Source organism: Leopardus geoffroyi, chromosome D3 (genome assembly GCF_018350155.1).
Source record: "Leopardus geoffroyi isolate Oge1 chromosome D3, O.geoffroyi_Oge1_pat1.0, whole genome shotgun sequence".
NCBI lineage: Eukaryota > Metazoa > Chordata > Mammalia > Carnivora > Felidae > Leopardus > Leopardus geoffroyi.
Window position 1 is genome coordinate 22,490,641 of NC_059339.1, and position 17,605 is coordinate 22,508,245.

At 44.1% G+C, this 17,605-nt stretch overlaps 1 protein-coding gene and 1 long non-coding RNA gene across 2 annotated transcripts; one reads left to right on the forward strand and one right to left on the reverse strand.

Annotated features, from left to right (window-relative positions):
- The first annotated feature begins 50 nt into the window (after window positions 1-50).
- DUSP18 (dual specificity phosphatase 18) lies at window positions 51-6,960 on the forward strand. The gene is made up of 2 exons (XM_045458334.1): window positions 51-476; window positions 3,151-6,960. Exon 2 carries the CDS (start codon window positions 3,220-3,222, stop codon window positions 3,784-3,786), a length of 567 nt encoding a protein of 188 aa, XP_045314290.1. The 5' UTR covers window positions 51-476; window positions 3,151-3,219; the 3' UTR covers window positions 3,787-6,960.
- On the reverse strand, window positions 4,787-14,339 carry LOC123588095. Its single transcript, XR_006707696.1, has 2 exons — window positions 13,629-14,339; window positions 4,787-4,863 (listed from the first exon to the last, which is right to left on the reverse strand). It is a non-coding gene; the product is annotated as an uncharacterized LOC123588095 (long non-coding RNA).
- Between the last annotated feature and the right edge of the window lie 3,266 nt (window positions 14,340-17,605).

Below are 17,605 nucleotides of genomic sequence, written 5' to 3' on the forward strand. Positions count from 1 at the left end.
AGGGCACACACGTTGCGCAAACCCATGCGCGTTGCCCAGGGGACTAGGTGGGACCTGGAGGCGGGACTTGTGCCGGGAGCCCCGGAGGCTGCAGAAGCGGCAGGATTGTCCCTCGGCGGCCGCCGTGCTGCGGCCGGGCGCGTTGCCGTGGAAACGCGGGCTGCGGAGAGCGTGGCAGATACTACCTCTCCGCTAAAACTGATGTGGCCCGGGCGTGATCGAGGGGCGGGTAACCTGGCGAGGGCGGGCGGGACAGCTCCAGAGAGCGGAGAGGAGGCCGGGGTTTCTCCGAAGACCCGGCCCTGAGGATCCCTCACCGAGAGGAAGGACCATCGCTATGGAAACCAGAGCGTGGGACGGCCCGGGATTGTGGCTCCCGGATGGTGGTGACCGGTCTTCTCTCTCCCCGAGACCCTCGCCCACTTCGGGCGAGGTTGCTTCCTGAACGAACCTGCTCTCTCGCCCACGAGAGAAAGGTAAGATTATGGGGGTCTTAACACCCAGTAGGCGAAAGAGCCTATTCCAACATTAACTCCCCCAGGAAACCTATGTGACTCACCCCTGGAAGGGGCTATTTGCTCTTGTCAACCCGTGGACCTCGTTCCATGCTTTTAACCCAGTATTAATGAACGCCCCGCGGTGTTTGCCGACTTTTCTCGCCTATAATGAGACCATAAAGATCAGCTTTAGGACCTTGCTTCGTGACCCTAGATAGATCCTTTTCTCCTCTCTATCTCACTTTCCCCGTGTGTATAATGGAGATACTAACTCCAGACACCAGCCTGTTATGTTGAAGACAGAACCAGATGAGGGAAGCCAAAGGCTTTGTAGGCTATAAAACGGTGAAATTAATCTCCAACACCCTCCCCTTCATGCTGAATATTTTTCAAATCTTTGTGTCATTTCTTGAGGCAATCATTGCAACTCCCTCACCCCCAGCCTGAAATAAATCCTTTTACTCTTCACTCCCATAATGCCCTGCATTTCAACGTCCTTAACAGCAGCTAGTTACCATAGCTTACTCTGTGCCAGGCCCTGTGTTAAGCACTTTACCTAGGTTACCTCATTTCATCCTCAGAAGATCCTTATAAGATAGGCACTGTTTTCCAGCTCTGTTGTGCTTATTATTGTCTATTTAATGTCTTCTGTCTCTCTTACTGGACTTTTTGCTCTGTGAGAGGAAGGGCCATGACTCTCTTTTACACTTGATTTTCCTGGTACCTAATACAGAGCCTGATAAATATTTCTTGACTAGCATGAAAATGTCTCCTCCCATCACTACCCTCACCTTCAAGAGAAGTGTATTCTCTGCAAACTTTTTGTCACTGTGATCAATAGCATCCTCTATACCTGTTACCCACTGGGCACTAATTTTGGGGACCCTCAGTCCACTTTTCTCTGGATTTTCAGGCGATAAAGATCCTTCATTTTGGGTAATGGACATCCCATAGCATTTAGGCTTTCAACTGAGTTTTGAGGGGATTTTTCTCTGCCCCCACATGACCTTTAGAACAAACACCCCATCTGCCATTCCTGAGGTGAGCCTGATGCTTTGGGGCATTGGCTGGTAGGATTTGCCTATGTAGCCTTTGGCCATCCTCTCCAGCAGCTTAGGAATCATTCTTACTTCTACTAAGCTCTTCGCCCAAATTCTAGACAAAAAAAAGCCAGGGAACTCATCTTTTCCAGAAGATCTCTCAGAACGCAGAGTTGTGGCTGGTAGAGTCATTCCTTCGTTTAACAAATATTTATCAAGCACCTACTTGTAGGGACACAGAACTTAGCATTAGTGATATGGTAGAAGTAAAGATAGTTACAGTGAATCTCAATAGAACTCACAGACAAATCAAGGCAAAACCCCATCTTCAGGCAATGGTAGGAAGAAGAACACTCAGGGCTTAGAAAGCCTGGAGCAGGGACTTGATCAAATGTGGGAGAGGGGTATGGTTCCAGGAGGTTTCCCTCAGGAAGTGACCCTTGACTAAGATCCCAAGTCCTCTGCTGAATGGAATAGATCAGGATCTGATAGGCTTGTAGGGAAAGAGGGTTCTGGGCTGAGAGAGCAGCAAAGGCCCTGGGCCAGAGAGAACCAGGTGTCCATAAGGCACTGCTAGTGGCTCAGCCTAGCTAAGGCCCTTCAGGATGTAGGAAAAGCTAATAAGAGGCTAGAGATGGGCAGGAGCCAGACCACAAATGGCCTTGACAGCCAAGCCAAGGGGCTCTATCTCATCCTGACAGTGAGCAGCCAGTGAAATATATTAAGCAGGGGAACAGAACTTCTGCTCCTCATTTGTCTATGCCTGATGAAGGCTGCTATTTGGCCTTGAGAAGTGTGCTTTAAATATGAATATTCCTATTTCAGTGGAACATGTGAAAATGTGCTATTTTTTTTACAGCTATGTTCAAGACTAGGAGAGTGAAGGGCCAGGGATTTCTTAGGAGAAAGCAGGGCTATGCCCCTCCATGGGGTGCATGCCACAGCCCTGCTGCACACAGCATCATGCTGGTGTAGCTTGTCTACCTGAGGCCCCTCTGCTTCTCTGCACTTGCTCCTGGGAACTGCTATATAGTGTGCCTTATGCTGGCCTCCAGGAAGCTTTCAGCCACCCTCTTCCCCAGGCATTCCTTAGAGGCAAGGTGTAGGAACTTGGTTAGTGATGTAGTACTCTGTGATTTACGTCACTTCTACAGGGGCACATCTGGTCTCTTCAAAGGGGTAGCTCTTGAAGGGGGGAAACTGAGACCCTACGTCCTCTTATACCACTAGTGACTCCCAGCACAGTAGGCTCTGGTACCATATCACTGGTTCAGAGTCTCATGATTCAAGCATAAAGTCAGAAGAGAAGGAAAGCTGTGTGAGTAGTTCCCACTTAGAGGGAGAAGAGGGCCGTGTGAACCTAGGTAGAGAGGCCAGGCCACATCTGATGGACACCAGTCAGCCTACCCAGCTAGAGACATGGAGCCCCTCAAGGGAGGCCTTGAGTTCCAGACTTGAAGATAAGTTCTCTGGCTAATTCTGCTGTGATGGCCAGAAGACCACCTTGGGGATTCTGCTGTAGATCCATCCATCCATTTCCCAGGAATGCCCTGCAGTTGGCTTTCTGGCCCAGCTGGGCTCCTGCTCTCTAAACATTCTCTCCCTCCTTGCAGTTTCCCATGGCACAGCCTAGCAGAAAGATGCAGCCTTTGTGCCTCACTGGCCGCTGACCCACTGGCCTGATGACAGCACCCCCGTGTACCTTTCCGGTTCAGTTCCGGCAGCCATCAGTCAGTGGCCTCTCACAGATCACCAGCAGCCTATACATCAGCAATGGGGTGGCTGCCAACAACAAGCTCATGCTCTCCAGCAACCGGATCACCACGGTCATCAATGTCTCGGTAGAAGTAGTGAACACTTTATACGAGGACATCCAGTATGTACAGGTGCCGGTGGCTGACACACCCATCTCACGTCTCTGTGACTTCTTTGACCCCATTGCTGACCACATCCACAGTGTGGAGATGAAGCAGGGCCGCACACTGCTGCACTGTGCTGCTGGCGTGAGCCGCTCAGCTGCCCTCTGCCTTGCCTACCTCATGAAGTACCATGCCATGTCCCTGCTGGACGCCCACACGTGGACCAAGTCATGCAGGCCCATCATCCGGCCCAACAATGGCTTTTGGGAGCAGCTCATCCACTATGAGTTCCAGCTCTTTGGCAAGAACTCCGTGCACATGGTCAGCTCCCCTATGGGAGTAATCCCTGACATCTACGAGAAGGAGGTCCATTTGATGATTCCACTGTGAGCCATCTCACCAGCCTCTGTGCCCAGGTCAAAGGTGCAGATCTGCTGTTGACCGAGATCTGAACTTAAACGTTCTACTGTTGTTACAGAAAAAACAGATGATACCTTTTATAAGGATCAGAAAAAAAAAGGAAAGGTGCTGTAGTTTTTAACCTTATTATCCATATCTTCAAAGATTAAATTCACTAACTGTACGATGGTGCAGGTAAGTTTCCTACCCTGTGAGTGACAGGTCATGGCTGCTGGCCAGATGGGAGAGAGAGGCAAGTGCCCAGGTCAAATGGACCAGTGCCTAAAGCATATGGCAAGCTTGGAAGCCTGCTGCCCTCCTGCAGACCGACCAACCCACAAACGAGTCAGCCACCATTCCACTTCACTCTTTCAAACCCAAAGCCAGAGCCTTAAGCATCATGGCGCCTCCTGTGCCACTCACAGTCAGTGCCAACCTACTATATAAGTGGCCTTCAGGTGGTGCTCTGGGAGCCCTGTGGGCCCAGGCCAACCCTGCTTCTACCTTCAGCCACAGGGACCCAACTCTGGTTTTCTGGATTGGATTTACACATAACATAGTTTTCAAAGAAACCATTCCATTGTATAAAACTAAAAAAAAAAATTTTTTTTAGTGCTATTGTAGGTGGCAAGGTCTCAAAGTACCCATGGCAGTCCCCCGCCGGCCTTTGATGGTGGCATTAGTTTCCTTCTTAGAGGCACACGTGAAGAGCAGGCCTGACATCAGGCTTCAGGGGTTCCTCTCACAGGTCTTGATTTGGAAGGCCAGAGCTGCAGACTGGAACCTAGCCTTGTCACCTCCTCCCTATATGATTTGGGACCTCTTGGAGCCTCAGCTTTCTCATCTGTCCAAGCAATTACAGCCCTTTTCTCCCAGCGTTGTCATGAAGATTCAGCAATTCCTTAACTTGGTGCCTGACACATGGTCAGGGCTTATGGTAGCAACTCTAGGCATGAATGATGCTTTGGCCCTGCTGGTCCCGGTTATCACGGTCATCCTCACAATGGCATTTCCCCTATCTTTGCACAACCCTTTACTGTTTACAAAATGTTCTTCCAAAAAGTCCTCCTGTGTGAAAAAAAAAAAAAATGGTTTAAGTCCCTTCACACCCTACTTTAGAAGAGGCCTAGCTTCTTAGCCTTTTCAGAGTTCCCATTGCATTTAATCCATTCATGCCCTGGGGGTCCTAAAGCAAGGAGCACTCTTCCAGATTCCCCACAAAGGCCTTGTTTAGATTGCTGACCACTAAAGCCAGTGCCCTGGTCTGGCTAACCACCTGGGTCTATGAGGGCACATGACAAAGGGACAAATGAGTGGGCCCAACCTATAGACCCTGAAATCCAAGATGGTTCAAAACTCCCAAGGACCCGAGGATCTGACTCAAGACCAGCAATTCTAATCCAGAGGTTTTCAAATGAACAATATAGGAGACAAAAGCACAACTTCTCTGTGGGTCGAGTCCAGTGGAAGCCAAATGCCTTCTACCCCACCCCCACTTCCATGACAGGCATGCCCAAGGGTACAATTTTAGAGTGTGGGGGAGAAGGAAAATCACTGCTGTAGACTGACTTCTCGTTTTATAGGCGAATAAACAGACCCCCAAACACCAGGGCTGGTGTGGCAGAGCCCCCACAAAGCAGACTTTCTGGAAGAAACCCAAGTGGGAAATTTCTTCTATAGCCTTCTTAAAAAGAAATTGATTGGGACATGTTTTATCTTCATTTTTAAAAACATTGAATTAATATACCATAAAATTAACTTTTTTGTATGTACAGTTCTGTTTTAACACATTTATGTAACTACCTCTGCAGTTAGAACACAGCAGTTCCATCACCCAAAAAATTATCTGATGCCACCTCTTTGTTGTCAAACCTTTGCTCCACTCAAGCCTCTGGCACACACCAATCTGTTCTCCATTCCTGAAGATTTGCCTTTTCTAGAATGTCACATCCATAGCATCATAGAGGATGTAATCTCTGGAGACTGGCTTCTTTAGTATGTCTTTGAGATTCATTCAAGTTGTTTTTTATAGCTAAGTAGTGTTCCAATGTGCAGATGTACCACAGTTTGTTTTTTAACATTCACCCATTGAAGGATATTTGGGTTGTTTCCAGTTTGGGGTGATTTTGAATAAAACTGCTACAAACATTTGTGTATAGGTTTTTATGTCAACATAAGTTTTCATTTATCTAGGGTATATGCCAAGAGTGGGATTGATCAGTTGTATGGTAAAGGTTATATTTAACTTCATAAAATAACTACCAGACTTCCAGAGTGGCTGCATACCGTTTTGTGTTCCACTATGAGAGATCCACTTCCTCACTAGGATTTGGTATTGCCAATACTTTTTATTTTAGCCATTCTGATAGATGTGTGGTATTAGCTCAATTTGCATATTCCTAATGGTTCATGATGGTGAGCATCTTTTTGTGTACTTAATTGCCTTCCACCTGCCTTCTTTGGTGAAATGTCTATTCAGCTCTTTTGCCCATTTTAAAATTGGACTGTTTTCTCACTCTTAAGGTTGGGAATTCTTTATATATTCTGGATACAAGTCATTTGTCAGATATAGATTTGTAAATATTTTTCCCAGTCTGACTTGTCTTTGCATCTCTCTTAGAAATGTCTTTTGCAGAACAAAAGTCTTTCATTTTGATGAAGAGCTACTTGCCAATTTTTCCTTTTATAGATTGTTGTTTTGGTGTCATGTCTAAGAATTCTTTGCCTAACCCCAGAGCACAAAGCTTTTCTCCAATATTAAAGATTGGGGGGTTAAATTTTTCACTTATTTTTATTATCCTTTGGTATAAGGTGTGAGGTTTAGTTTGAGGTTCATATTTTTTTCATATAGATGTCTAATGGTTTCAACTACATTTGTTGAAGACTGTCTTTATTGGTTGCATTTGCTCCTTTGTTTAGGTCTATTTTGGATTCTTTATTCTGTGTAATATATGTATCTTTCTCTTCACCTGTACCATAACTGTCTTGATTACTGTGGCTTTATAGTAAGTTTTAAAGTCTGATAGTATGAGTCCTCCAATTTTTCTTCTTTAAAAAAATTGTTTGGGTTATTCTGGTTTCTTTGCCTTTCATATGAATTTTAGAACCAACTTGTCTGTATCAACAACAACAAAAATAAACTTCTACTGGGATTTCAATTGAAAATATGTTAAATCTATTGGCCAATTTGGGGGAGAATTGCCATCTTTACTCTGTTGAATCTTCTGATCCATGAATATAGTATATCTCTCCATTTAGTTAGTCTTTGATGTCTTCCATCAGTGTTTCGTGGTTTTTCAGCATACAAGTCTTATAGATTTTACTGTATTTATACCTAAGTATTTCACTGAGAGAGGGAATTGTAAAAAAAAAAAATTTTTTTTAATGTTGGTTTCCAATTGTTCATTGTTGGTACCATATAGAAATACAATTGATTTTTGTGTGTTGGCCTTGTATCCTATGACTTTTCTAAGAACATTTTTGTAGATTCCTTGGCAATCTGCATGTAGACAATCATGTAATATTCAAACAGAAATAGTTTTATTTCTTCCTTTCCAATCTGAATGTCTTTATTACTACACTGGCTACAACTTCCAGTATGATGATGAATATGGGATGAAAATAGACATTCTTGCTTTGTTCCTGATCTTAGAAAATGTTCAATCTTTTACCACTAATTATGATGTTAACTATAGGTTTTTGTAGTTAAGGAAACCCTTTATTAAGTTAAGGAAGTTAGGGATGAGTAGGAAAGTATTTTCTCTTCTTCTGTTTACTGAAAGAGATGTATGAATTGGTGTTATTTCTTTAAATGTTTGATAGAATTCACCAGGGAAACTGTCTGGACCTAGAGATGTCTTTTTCAGAAGTATTTAACAATGAATTCAATTCTTTTAATAGTTAGAAGGTTGTTCAAGTTATCTCATCTTGGGTGAGTTTTGGTAGTTTGTGAATTTTGAGGAATAGCTCCATTTCATTGAAATTGTCAAATCTATGGATGTAGACTTATGTGTGGTATTCCTTATTAGCTTTATTATCTGCAGGGTCCACAGAGATATCACCTTTTCATTCTTTGTGCTGATAATTTGTCTTCTCTCTTTATTTCTTTATTAGTCTGGCTACAGGTTTATCAACTTTTAAAGTCTTTTTTAAGAACCACCTACGGGGCACCTGGGTGGCTTAGCCGGTTAAGCTTCCGACTTCAGCTCAGGTCATGATCTCGAAATCTGTGAGTTCGAACCTTTGTTGGGCTCTGTGCTGACAGCTTAGAGTCTGGAGCCTGCTTTGGATTCTATGTCTCCCTTTCTCTCTCTCCCCCTTCCCCGCTCGTTCTCTTTCTCTCTCTCTGTCTCAAAAGTAAATAAACATTAAAAGAAATAAAGAACTACCCATCTTGTTTTTTATTTTCTCTATTGTTCTTCCCTTTTCTACTTCTTATTTTTAATTTTTATTTACATTTACTTATTTATTTTTGAGAGACAGAGAGAGACAGAGCACAAGCGAGGGATGGGCAGAGAGAGAAGGAGACACAGAATCTGAAGCAGGCACCAGGCTCCGAGCTGTCAGCACAGAGCTGGACGTGGGGCTTGAACTCACAAACCACGAGATCATGACCTGAGCTGAAGTCAGATGCTCAACCAGCTGAGTCACCCAGGTGCCCCAATCCCCTTTTCTACTTCTTGATTTCTGTTCTTTATTATTTCTACAATTCTGCTTGTTTCAAATTTATTTTGTTCTTTTTTCTAATTTCATAAAGTAGAAACTTAGATTATTGATTTCAGACCTGTATCCCATAAATTTTAATATGCTGCATTTTCATTTTGTTCATTTCAGAATATTTTCTAATTTCTCTTGAAATGTCCTCCTTTACCCATGTATTACTTAGAAGTGTATAGTTTTAATTTGTAAGTATTTGAAAATTTTACAACCATCTCTCTGTTATTGGTTTCTATTTAATTCCATCATGATGAAACATCATAAGAGGACATCATAAGTCGTATGCTTTCATTTCTTTTAAATTTGGGGCACCTGCGTGGTTCAGTGGGTTAAATGTCCAACTTCGGCTCAGTTCATGATCTCTCAGTCTGTGAGTTCAAGTCCCGCATTGGGCTCTGTGCTGAAGCTCAGAACCTGGAGCCTGTTTCAGATTCTGTCTCCCTTTTGCTCTCTGCCCCTCCCCCGCTCATGCTCTGTCTCTCTTGCTTTCAAAACTAAATTTTAAAAAAACATAAACTTTTTTTTAATTTGTCAATGTTCACTTTATCATGTAGGATATGGTCTATCATGGTGAATGCTTTATGTGCACTTGAGGAAAAAAGGTTATTTTCGATAGAGTGGTCAATAAATGTAAATTTATTGATTGAAATTTATTGATTGATGGTGATGGTGGTGTCAGTTCTTTTACACTCATCCTGATTTTCTGTTTACTTATTCTACTGATTACTGGGAAAAGAGTGTTGAGATATTTGACTGAAGTTGTAGATTTGTCTACACCTCCTTTAAATTCTATTAATTTTTGTTTCATGTATTTTGAAGCTTTGTTGTTAGGTACATACATATTTAGGATTGTTATGTCTTCATGGTGAATTGACCCTTTTTCAATATGCAATGTCTCTTTATCCTTCTTAAGTTTTTAAGTCTTCTTTGATATTAATATAGCCACTCCAGCTTTGTTTTGAGTAGTATTTACATCCTTTTACATCCTTTTACCTTGAACCTACTATATCATTATATTGAAAATGGGTTTTTTTGAGACACAATATGGTTGCGTTTTGTTTTTACACATCCAATAGGTCTTTAAATTGGTGTGTTTAGACCAAAATTATCAATATTTGGATTTAGGTCTACCATTTTGTTTTCCATTTGCCCTCTTTTCTATTTGTTTCCCTTTTCCTGCTCTCTTTTGGATTATTGAATACTTTTAAAGTATTCCATTTTAATTTTATATAGTTTTCTTAGAGGTTACACTAGAGAATATAATATACGTACTTAACTTTTCAGAATCTATTTAGAATTAATATCTTAATCACTTCCCTTTGATGTTCAGTGGGTAATGTATTAGTTTTCTCTTGCTGCTGGAACAAATTGCCACAAACTCAGTGGCTTAAAACAATACCTATCAATATTTCACAATTTCTGTAGGTCAGAAGTCTCGTTGGGCTTGACTGAATCCTTTGCGTAGGGTCTCACAAGGCCAAAATCAAGATATTTCATAAGGCTGAAATTACATGCATTTTTTTGTTGTTGTTTTTTGTCTTGTTTTTTACTGGAGGCACTAAGGAAGGATTCTGCTTCCAAGTGTATTGAAGTTGTTGACTGAATTCAGTTTCTTGTAGTTGTAGCACAAAAGACCCATTTCCTTGCTGTCAGGTGGGGGCTGGTCTTTTCTCCTGGAAGCTGCCCACATTCCTTCAAAGGCTTTCCAGCAGGTTGAGTCCCTCTCACACTTTGGATACTGTGACTTTTCCCTCTGTTGCATCACTCTAAATCTAGCCAGAGAAAATTCTCTGCTTTTAAGGATTCATGTGATTAGATTAGGCCCGCCCAACATTCCAGATAATATTCATATTATTTTTAATGTTTTTATTTATTTTTTATTTTTGAGAGAGAGAGAGAGTATGAGTGAAGGAGAGGGGGCAGAAAGAGAGGGAGACACAGAATCCAAAGCAAGCTCCAGGCTCTAAGCTGTAAGCACAGAGCCCGACACAGGGCTTGAATTTGTGAACCTCGGGATTATGACCTGAGCCGAACTCAGAAGCTTAACCGACTGGGCCAGCCAGGCACCCCAGGTAATCCTCATTTTAAAGTCCATAAGCTCAATTAGATCTAAATGTTTCTTTTGGCATATAAAGTAACATTCACTGTTTCCAGAAAATTGGGCAGGACATCTTTGAGAGGGGTGGGCATTTCACCCACTTGATCTATCTTCAAGTTTACAGACTTTCCTCTATCATCTCCATTCTGCTACTAAGGCCGTCCAGTATATTTTCTAATTTTGATGAATATAATTTCTTAGTTTAAAGCTTTCTATTTAGTTTTTTTCTATAGCTTCTATTTTTCTGCTAAGTTTTTTCATTTCTAAAGTCCTTTTCCAATAATTCCATCCAGGTCATCTCAGTGTTCAGACTTTCTTCGTTCTTTCTACATAGAGTAATTTTGGATTGTATCCTGAACATTTTGAATACTATGTTATGAGGCTGTAGGTCTTAGTTAAATCCTATGGAAAATGGTGAGTTTTTGTTTTAAGAGGCAGTTGCCCCATTGAGGTTCAGTTCTGATCTGCCTCCTATAGACTGTTAAAAACAACACTACAAACAGAAAGCACAAAATGGAGTCATTTATGCTGAGCCCCATGTCACCAAACTGAGACTTTATTTAATTACAGTTTTGGCTCTACCAGAAATGGAATATTAAACCAGTCAATCAGAAGTTGCATGATCAGTACTAGTTAGGTAATCTGCCTGATAAATCCCTGCCATCCCCTAAAGAAAAATTACCTTACAATAACCTACCCACTGTTTTGCCTAAAATAACTTTCTTGTACCTGCTCCCTTCTGTTTAAAAATGTCTTTCATTTTGTACAGCTCCTTGGAGCTCCTTTCTTTCTGCTAGATTGGATACTGCCAGATTCATGAATTGTTGAATAAAGCCAATAAGATCTTTAAAATCTACTCAGTTGAAGTTTGTGTTTTAAAAGAGCCATAGTTCCAACGTCATTTCAATTTTCAAAACTTTTGCAATGTAGTTTAGATCTGTCCTAAGTTTGTGCCACTCAGGGGCCAGTCTGAAATCTGGGTAGTCTACCTAGTTTAGTTCTGGAAGTCATTGGAATACTGTTTAGAGTCAGATCCATGCATGGAGCCTACCAGTTCATGTGGAACTTTATGGGATCTATTTCTCAAGCTCTCTCTTCTCCACGATCTCTGCCACACTTACGAGTTTTCTAGACCACCCATTCCCTGTTCCTCCAGCTAGAAATCAGGGCCTTTTGGTCTGCCTGCTCTGCAGCATACATTCTGTGACTGGGTCTGCTCTGGGGCCAAGCGACAGGATGAAGAGATAAAAGGTAATGAGAATTCCTCCTCTTGCCCCTCCCTTCCTCCCTCCATACACACTTTTCTTATGGCGACAGTTCTTTTGGTCAGAGAGCAGGATTCCCCTCAGAGTTTGGTGTGCTTTCCTAGCTGCCACTGCCACTGCTGCTGCCCTGAGTTCTAACTTAAGTATGAGGCTTGCCTGGGGATAGGGCAAAAGAAGAGAAAAGTCGGGGTGGGGGGGGGGGAGGATTTCCCTTACTTTGTTCTAAAGGGGCCCTCCTTTCTACTCCTCAGACCAGGAAGATGGCTTCTCTTGGACTGTTTTCTTCCACGTCCAGTGCACAGGTCCAGGAGTCATGCTGCCTCTGAGACCAGGCCAGGAGATACAGGAACAAAAAACAAAACAGGAAGCTCACCGCCAGATTGTTAATACTTCAAGATCTGATTCCCTTTCCCAAACCACCTGCTACACTTTCATTTTCAGAGTCCTCAGAGAGCTGCTCCATTCTGTCCAGTGTTTTTAGTTGCATTTGGGGGAAGGACAGATGATGCTTACTCTATCTTACTCAGAACTGGAACCCTAAGAAATTTATTTTTAAAAATATGTGCCCATTTGCAGAAAAAGGAAAACAAATATAGTCCACCTACAATACTATCTTCAGGCCATAACGAAGTCAGCATTTTAGTGTACTGGTATATTTCCTTCTATGCATTTTTTTTTTGTAGTTGGAGAAATATAATTTTGGATCTTCCTTTTGAAAATAATCTTTTTAATTTTCAGAATTAGCCCGGCTAGCTCAGTCGGTAGAGCATGAGACTCTTAATTTTCAGAATTGGTTGTGGTAGGACCAGGATATCACATCCTAAGTGGAGGAGGTTGAGATCAAGGGCTCTTGGGAGGGTTCAAGTCCTTTTCCCAAAAAGTTCGCTTCATTCCTTCAGACTCAGGAGAGTAGCCCTTTACTCAAACAACATAGGAAAAGTAGGTCATGTTGGAGCTTTGACATAGTCCTGTAATAGGGGAAAATGAAGTGATCCTCACAGCCCAACATCCTGGCCTGGAGCAGGGATTCCAGGTCTCTGTGAGATTTTATGAACCTTTAACTTTCCCACTTTATTTATTTTTTTTTATATTTTTTTTCAACGTTTATTTATTTTTGGGACAGAGAGAGACAGAGCATGAACGGGGGAGGGGCAGAGAGAGAGGGAGACACAGAATCGGAAACAGGCTCCAGTCTCTGAGCCATCAGCCCAGAGCCCGACGCGGGGCTCGAACTCACGGACCGCGAGATTGTGACCTGGCTGAAGTCGGACGCTTAACCGACTGCGCCCCCCAGGCGCCCCCCACTTTATTTTTTTTTTAAGCTTATTTATTTACTTTGAGAGAGACAGGGACTGTGAGAGTGGGGGACGGGCAGAGAGAGAGGGAGAGAGAGAGAGAATCCCAAGCAGGCTCTACACTGCCAGCACAGAGCCTGATTCAGGGCTCAAACTCATGAACCTTTAAAATCATGACCTGAGCCAAAACCAAGAGTTAGACACTTAACAAACTGAGCCACCCAGGTGCCCCTAACTTTCCCACCTTAAAAGTCCAGAATTACTTTCTTTCTTTATGATGAATTAAAGAATTAATGTGGTTTAAGGAGTTTCTGTGAAATTCATAATACCCTGTCAGATAAATAGTGACATGATAGTGGCCCTGGTGATTTCCCTGAACAACATGTGTTAAGATGGTGATCCTATTACAAACCCCAAGGACAGTTAGCTCTCGACCCTGAAGCACAAAACCCTGCTTACCTATCTCTGGGATGTTACATCCAAATGCCCTAAGAATCCTTCAAACTCCACCTCTGGATTTAGGATCTATATCACGTAACAAGCTTGAAAGAGAATCAAAAGATGGATTTTCATCCTGCTTTGTGAGTTCAGGCAGACCCTGGAATTTTTCTGGAATTCTGCCCGCTCTGTAAAATGCGAGTGACAATGGCATCTATGGTGATTCTAAGAATGTGTCCCACAGACCTCCAATAACAGAAAGAAAAACTGACCAAGGGCAGGGTGAAATCCATCACCATGTTTATGCTGAGGCTTGATTTCCCTCAAACTCCTTCTAGCCAGTTCCTGAGCAGGGATGTACTCAGTAAGGCAGACCCAATCCTAGGAGACGTGGGACTCTTCTGGTTGCCTTCTTTGGCTCAAGGACTCTGATGGCCCTGCCGAACCTTCCTTAGACTGCAGCATGGTCAGGAACGTTTCTCCCCAACCATGCTCCCCTCTCTCCTCCACTCAGAGTCTGATTTAAATCATGAACTGACAACTCTCCCAGCCTCCCCAGCTTCCTTCCCATTTTCTCTCACAGACGTTTACCCTCATAAAACCCTTGTACTTTTCATTCCACCTTGGTATCTGCTTCTCAGAGGACCCAGAGTAATACACCATCCTACCCACCTCTCAGAGTTTCCAAGAGACACCCAAAAGCAGAAAGCTCTCAACACATGTAACAGCCTCTTGCCACAAATCTTTTTAGACTTCCCTTTGGCAAAACATTTGTAATTCTTTCCCCCTGAAGACAAAAATGTTTTGTTGACTGAGCTGGGGGATACCTGGCTGGTAGCTTCTATGACAGACACTCCTTGTCAACCTGAGCCAGACCCTGCATACCTCCATAACTTCACACCCTGGCTCTGTTCTCAGAGCACAGTGGGGAGCAGGATATGGCAGAATCCAAAAACTTAGGAGGTGAAATCCTAGCCCTGCTGTTCATTCTTTGCATAAGATTTTTGCTATGGTCTAAATATTTGTGTCCGCACCCCCCACTCAATTCATATGTTGAAAGTTTAATGCCCAAGATGATGGTATTAGGAGGCAGGGTCTTTGGGAGGTGTTGGGGTCATGAGAGTGTACCCATCATAAATGAGATTAGTGCCCTTATAAAAGAGGCCCTAGAGAGCCAGCTAGCCCCATCTGCCTTGTAAGGATACAACAAAGTGACCCAGAAGAGGCCCCTCACCGACCATGCTGGCACCCAGGTCTCAGACCTCCAGTCTCCAAAACTGTAAGAAATTTCTGTTTATTTCTTACAGTTTTGGAGCCTGTGGAATTTTGTTATAGCAGCCGGAACAGACTAAGATAATCATCTTGGTTCTTCCTCCTCTTTGGGCTTTAGTTTCCTCATATGTTTGACAAGGACTGAATTAGGTCTGTGGTTTTCAAACAGGGTTCCTGGGAAATTTAGCAGCAATGCCTCAGGGGTAAGAGGTTTCCTGGTTCATCTAAGGCCACTCAGCTTTCATTTGCTATCTGACTTCAGCATAGTATGCAGGGACAAGTGTTCTTCCACCAAAGAAAGTTTATGTACAGAGAGAAATGGCCTAGTCCAGGCAGCAGGTGGTGCTGGGCCAGAATCTACCCAGTTGGGATGCTTGGCAGTGCTTAGAGAAGGAAGGAGGGTCACATGAGGATTGTGGCTGTCAGGAGCAGGCAGTAGGAGGTCTAGATACTGGAAGGTTCCATCAGGCACTGGGAGCAGATCTGGCCTCATATAACTGGAAGAAATCAGAGGGAGGGGGCTTGGAGATATCAGAGCATCTAGGGCTTCAAATAGACCAAGGAGTCTGCAAGTGGGGAGCAGAGAAAGCAGCCTCCAGCCCTCATTGAGCAAACATTTGCCAAGTGACCATGGTGGGCAGGATCATATAGTATTTTATCAGGGAGGATGCGGAGATATGGTTGACAAGATCCACCTGGAGCAGGAGGCTCCCAGACTAATTCCCCATGGCCCCAAGCTGTGTCCTCCTCAATCACTCACTCAGCCAACATTCACTAGTGTGGTAGCCAGCCTGAGATGACCTCAAAGATCCTCTACTCTTGGCATTCATGCCCTAATGGTAGTCAAGGTGGGAGGGCCCATACTGAATGGAGTTGACCTAAGCTAGCAGAGAAATAACAGTATTAGAATTAAATAATAAATGAAGATATTAGAGAAATGAGTGTGACTTTTGAGATTGAGTCAAGAAGGCCATTGTGGCTTTTTGCTCTCTTTATCACTCACTCTGATGGAAACCAACTACCATGTCATGAGGACACTCAAGATGCCTTGTGGAGAGGCCCATGTGGCAAGGAACTGAGGACTCCTGCAGCCATGTGAATGACCCATCTTGGAAGTGGACCCTCCAGCCCCAGCCAAACTTGCATATGACCACAGCCCTGGCCGATATCCAGAATTATTCCACTAAGCCACTCCCAAATACCTGATGCACAGAAACTGCGAAATAATTCATATGTGCTGCTTTAAGCCATAATGTCTAGAGATAATTTGTTACCCCAAACCTATACAATTTATGGTACTCTGTGCTGTGCCCAAAACACTGTTCCCATTGTCATCTGAACCACTACAATACCTCTTCCCTGGTCTTTCTACCTCCTGTCAATTTCCCCTCCACATAGGATCCAGACTGTACTAAAGGGCCATTATCAGGAAATGCTTATTGAACATCATGGCTCTTGCCTGCTCAAAACCTCTCATGGCTCTCCATCACATTTTGTGTTATTTCCAGGACGTATTGGCAACTGAGCAGGAGCAGTGAGATGGTGGAGTTTCTGGCATCCCAGAGCTGATTCTGGAGCAGAGCAGGGAGCGAGAAGAGTCCTTGTTTGCGCTGGCCCCTGGAATGACAATCCAAGGGCCCCCTGGGGAGGCCGGGAGGGGCCTCCTGGCAGCTGGGGCTAAGACAAGGCAGCAGCTTTGTTCTGAATCCACAATGGCAGGATGCCCAGCACAGACCCAGCTTCCCTGGCTTCCTCCAAAGCAGGGCAAAGGGGCGGGAGCTAGGGCATCCACCCCGCTGTGCTCCAAAAGCACTCTCTGGGGGCTCTCAGTGTGCAGTGGAAGGCTGGGTGGGAGGGGGATGGCTAGTGTGAAAAGCCTTGGGAAGGAACTGTGAAGTGTCTGTGTGAGTTAGTCTGCTAACATTTCTTAAGGCCTATTAAGTTTCAGGCACTATTGCTAAGCACTTCCTACACATTAGCCCACTGCAGCCTCCTGGAGCTAGACAGGGTTGGGTTCTACTGCTGCCCCCACTTAACACACAGAGGCACAGGCGAAGGCCTTTTTCCCGGGTCACACAGCTTAGACACACCAGGGCTGGGGTTTGAACCCAAGTCTGACCCCTAGTATTCTCTTCCACCTACTCTATCCATGCCAGGTATTGGTACTGGGGAGACAGCCATGAGCAGGACAGCTGTCTTGGCCCTCCCAGAGCCCCTCCTGGTGGAGAAGAGAGGTGATAAACTAGTTCTAAGAGTGGGATGTGCTCAACGCCCCGCCTGAAGTACAGGGAGCTGGGCTGACCTTTAGCTGTGGCTCTCACTCAGCTTGGCATGGGGCAGGGCAGCGGTGCGGTTAGGAAAGAGTTTCCCAAGGAAGGGGACATCTGTTCTCCTGGGTACAGACATTGAGGCGTGGAGAGGCAGAGTGACTTGCCCGGGGCAATCATCTAGTAAGAAGCAGAGCCTAGAGGGGCAGGGGCCCTTGGTGGGGATCACCCCCACTAAGCCTTTCCTACCAATTATTGTAGCAATCCTCACTGCCCACTCCTAATGAAATGACTCTGTGATGCCAAGAGAGACCAAAACAGATCACACTGTGAGAAAGGGTTTTCTGATGGGGGGGGGGGGGGGGGGAGGGGTGTGCTTTAAACATGACCTTGAGGGAATCTCCTCAATGCAGGGTGGTCCTGAGTCTGGTGACAAGCCAGCCCCCCGCCAAGCACAAC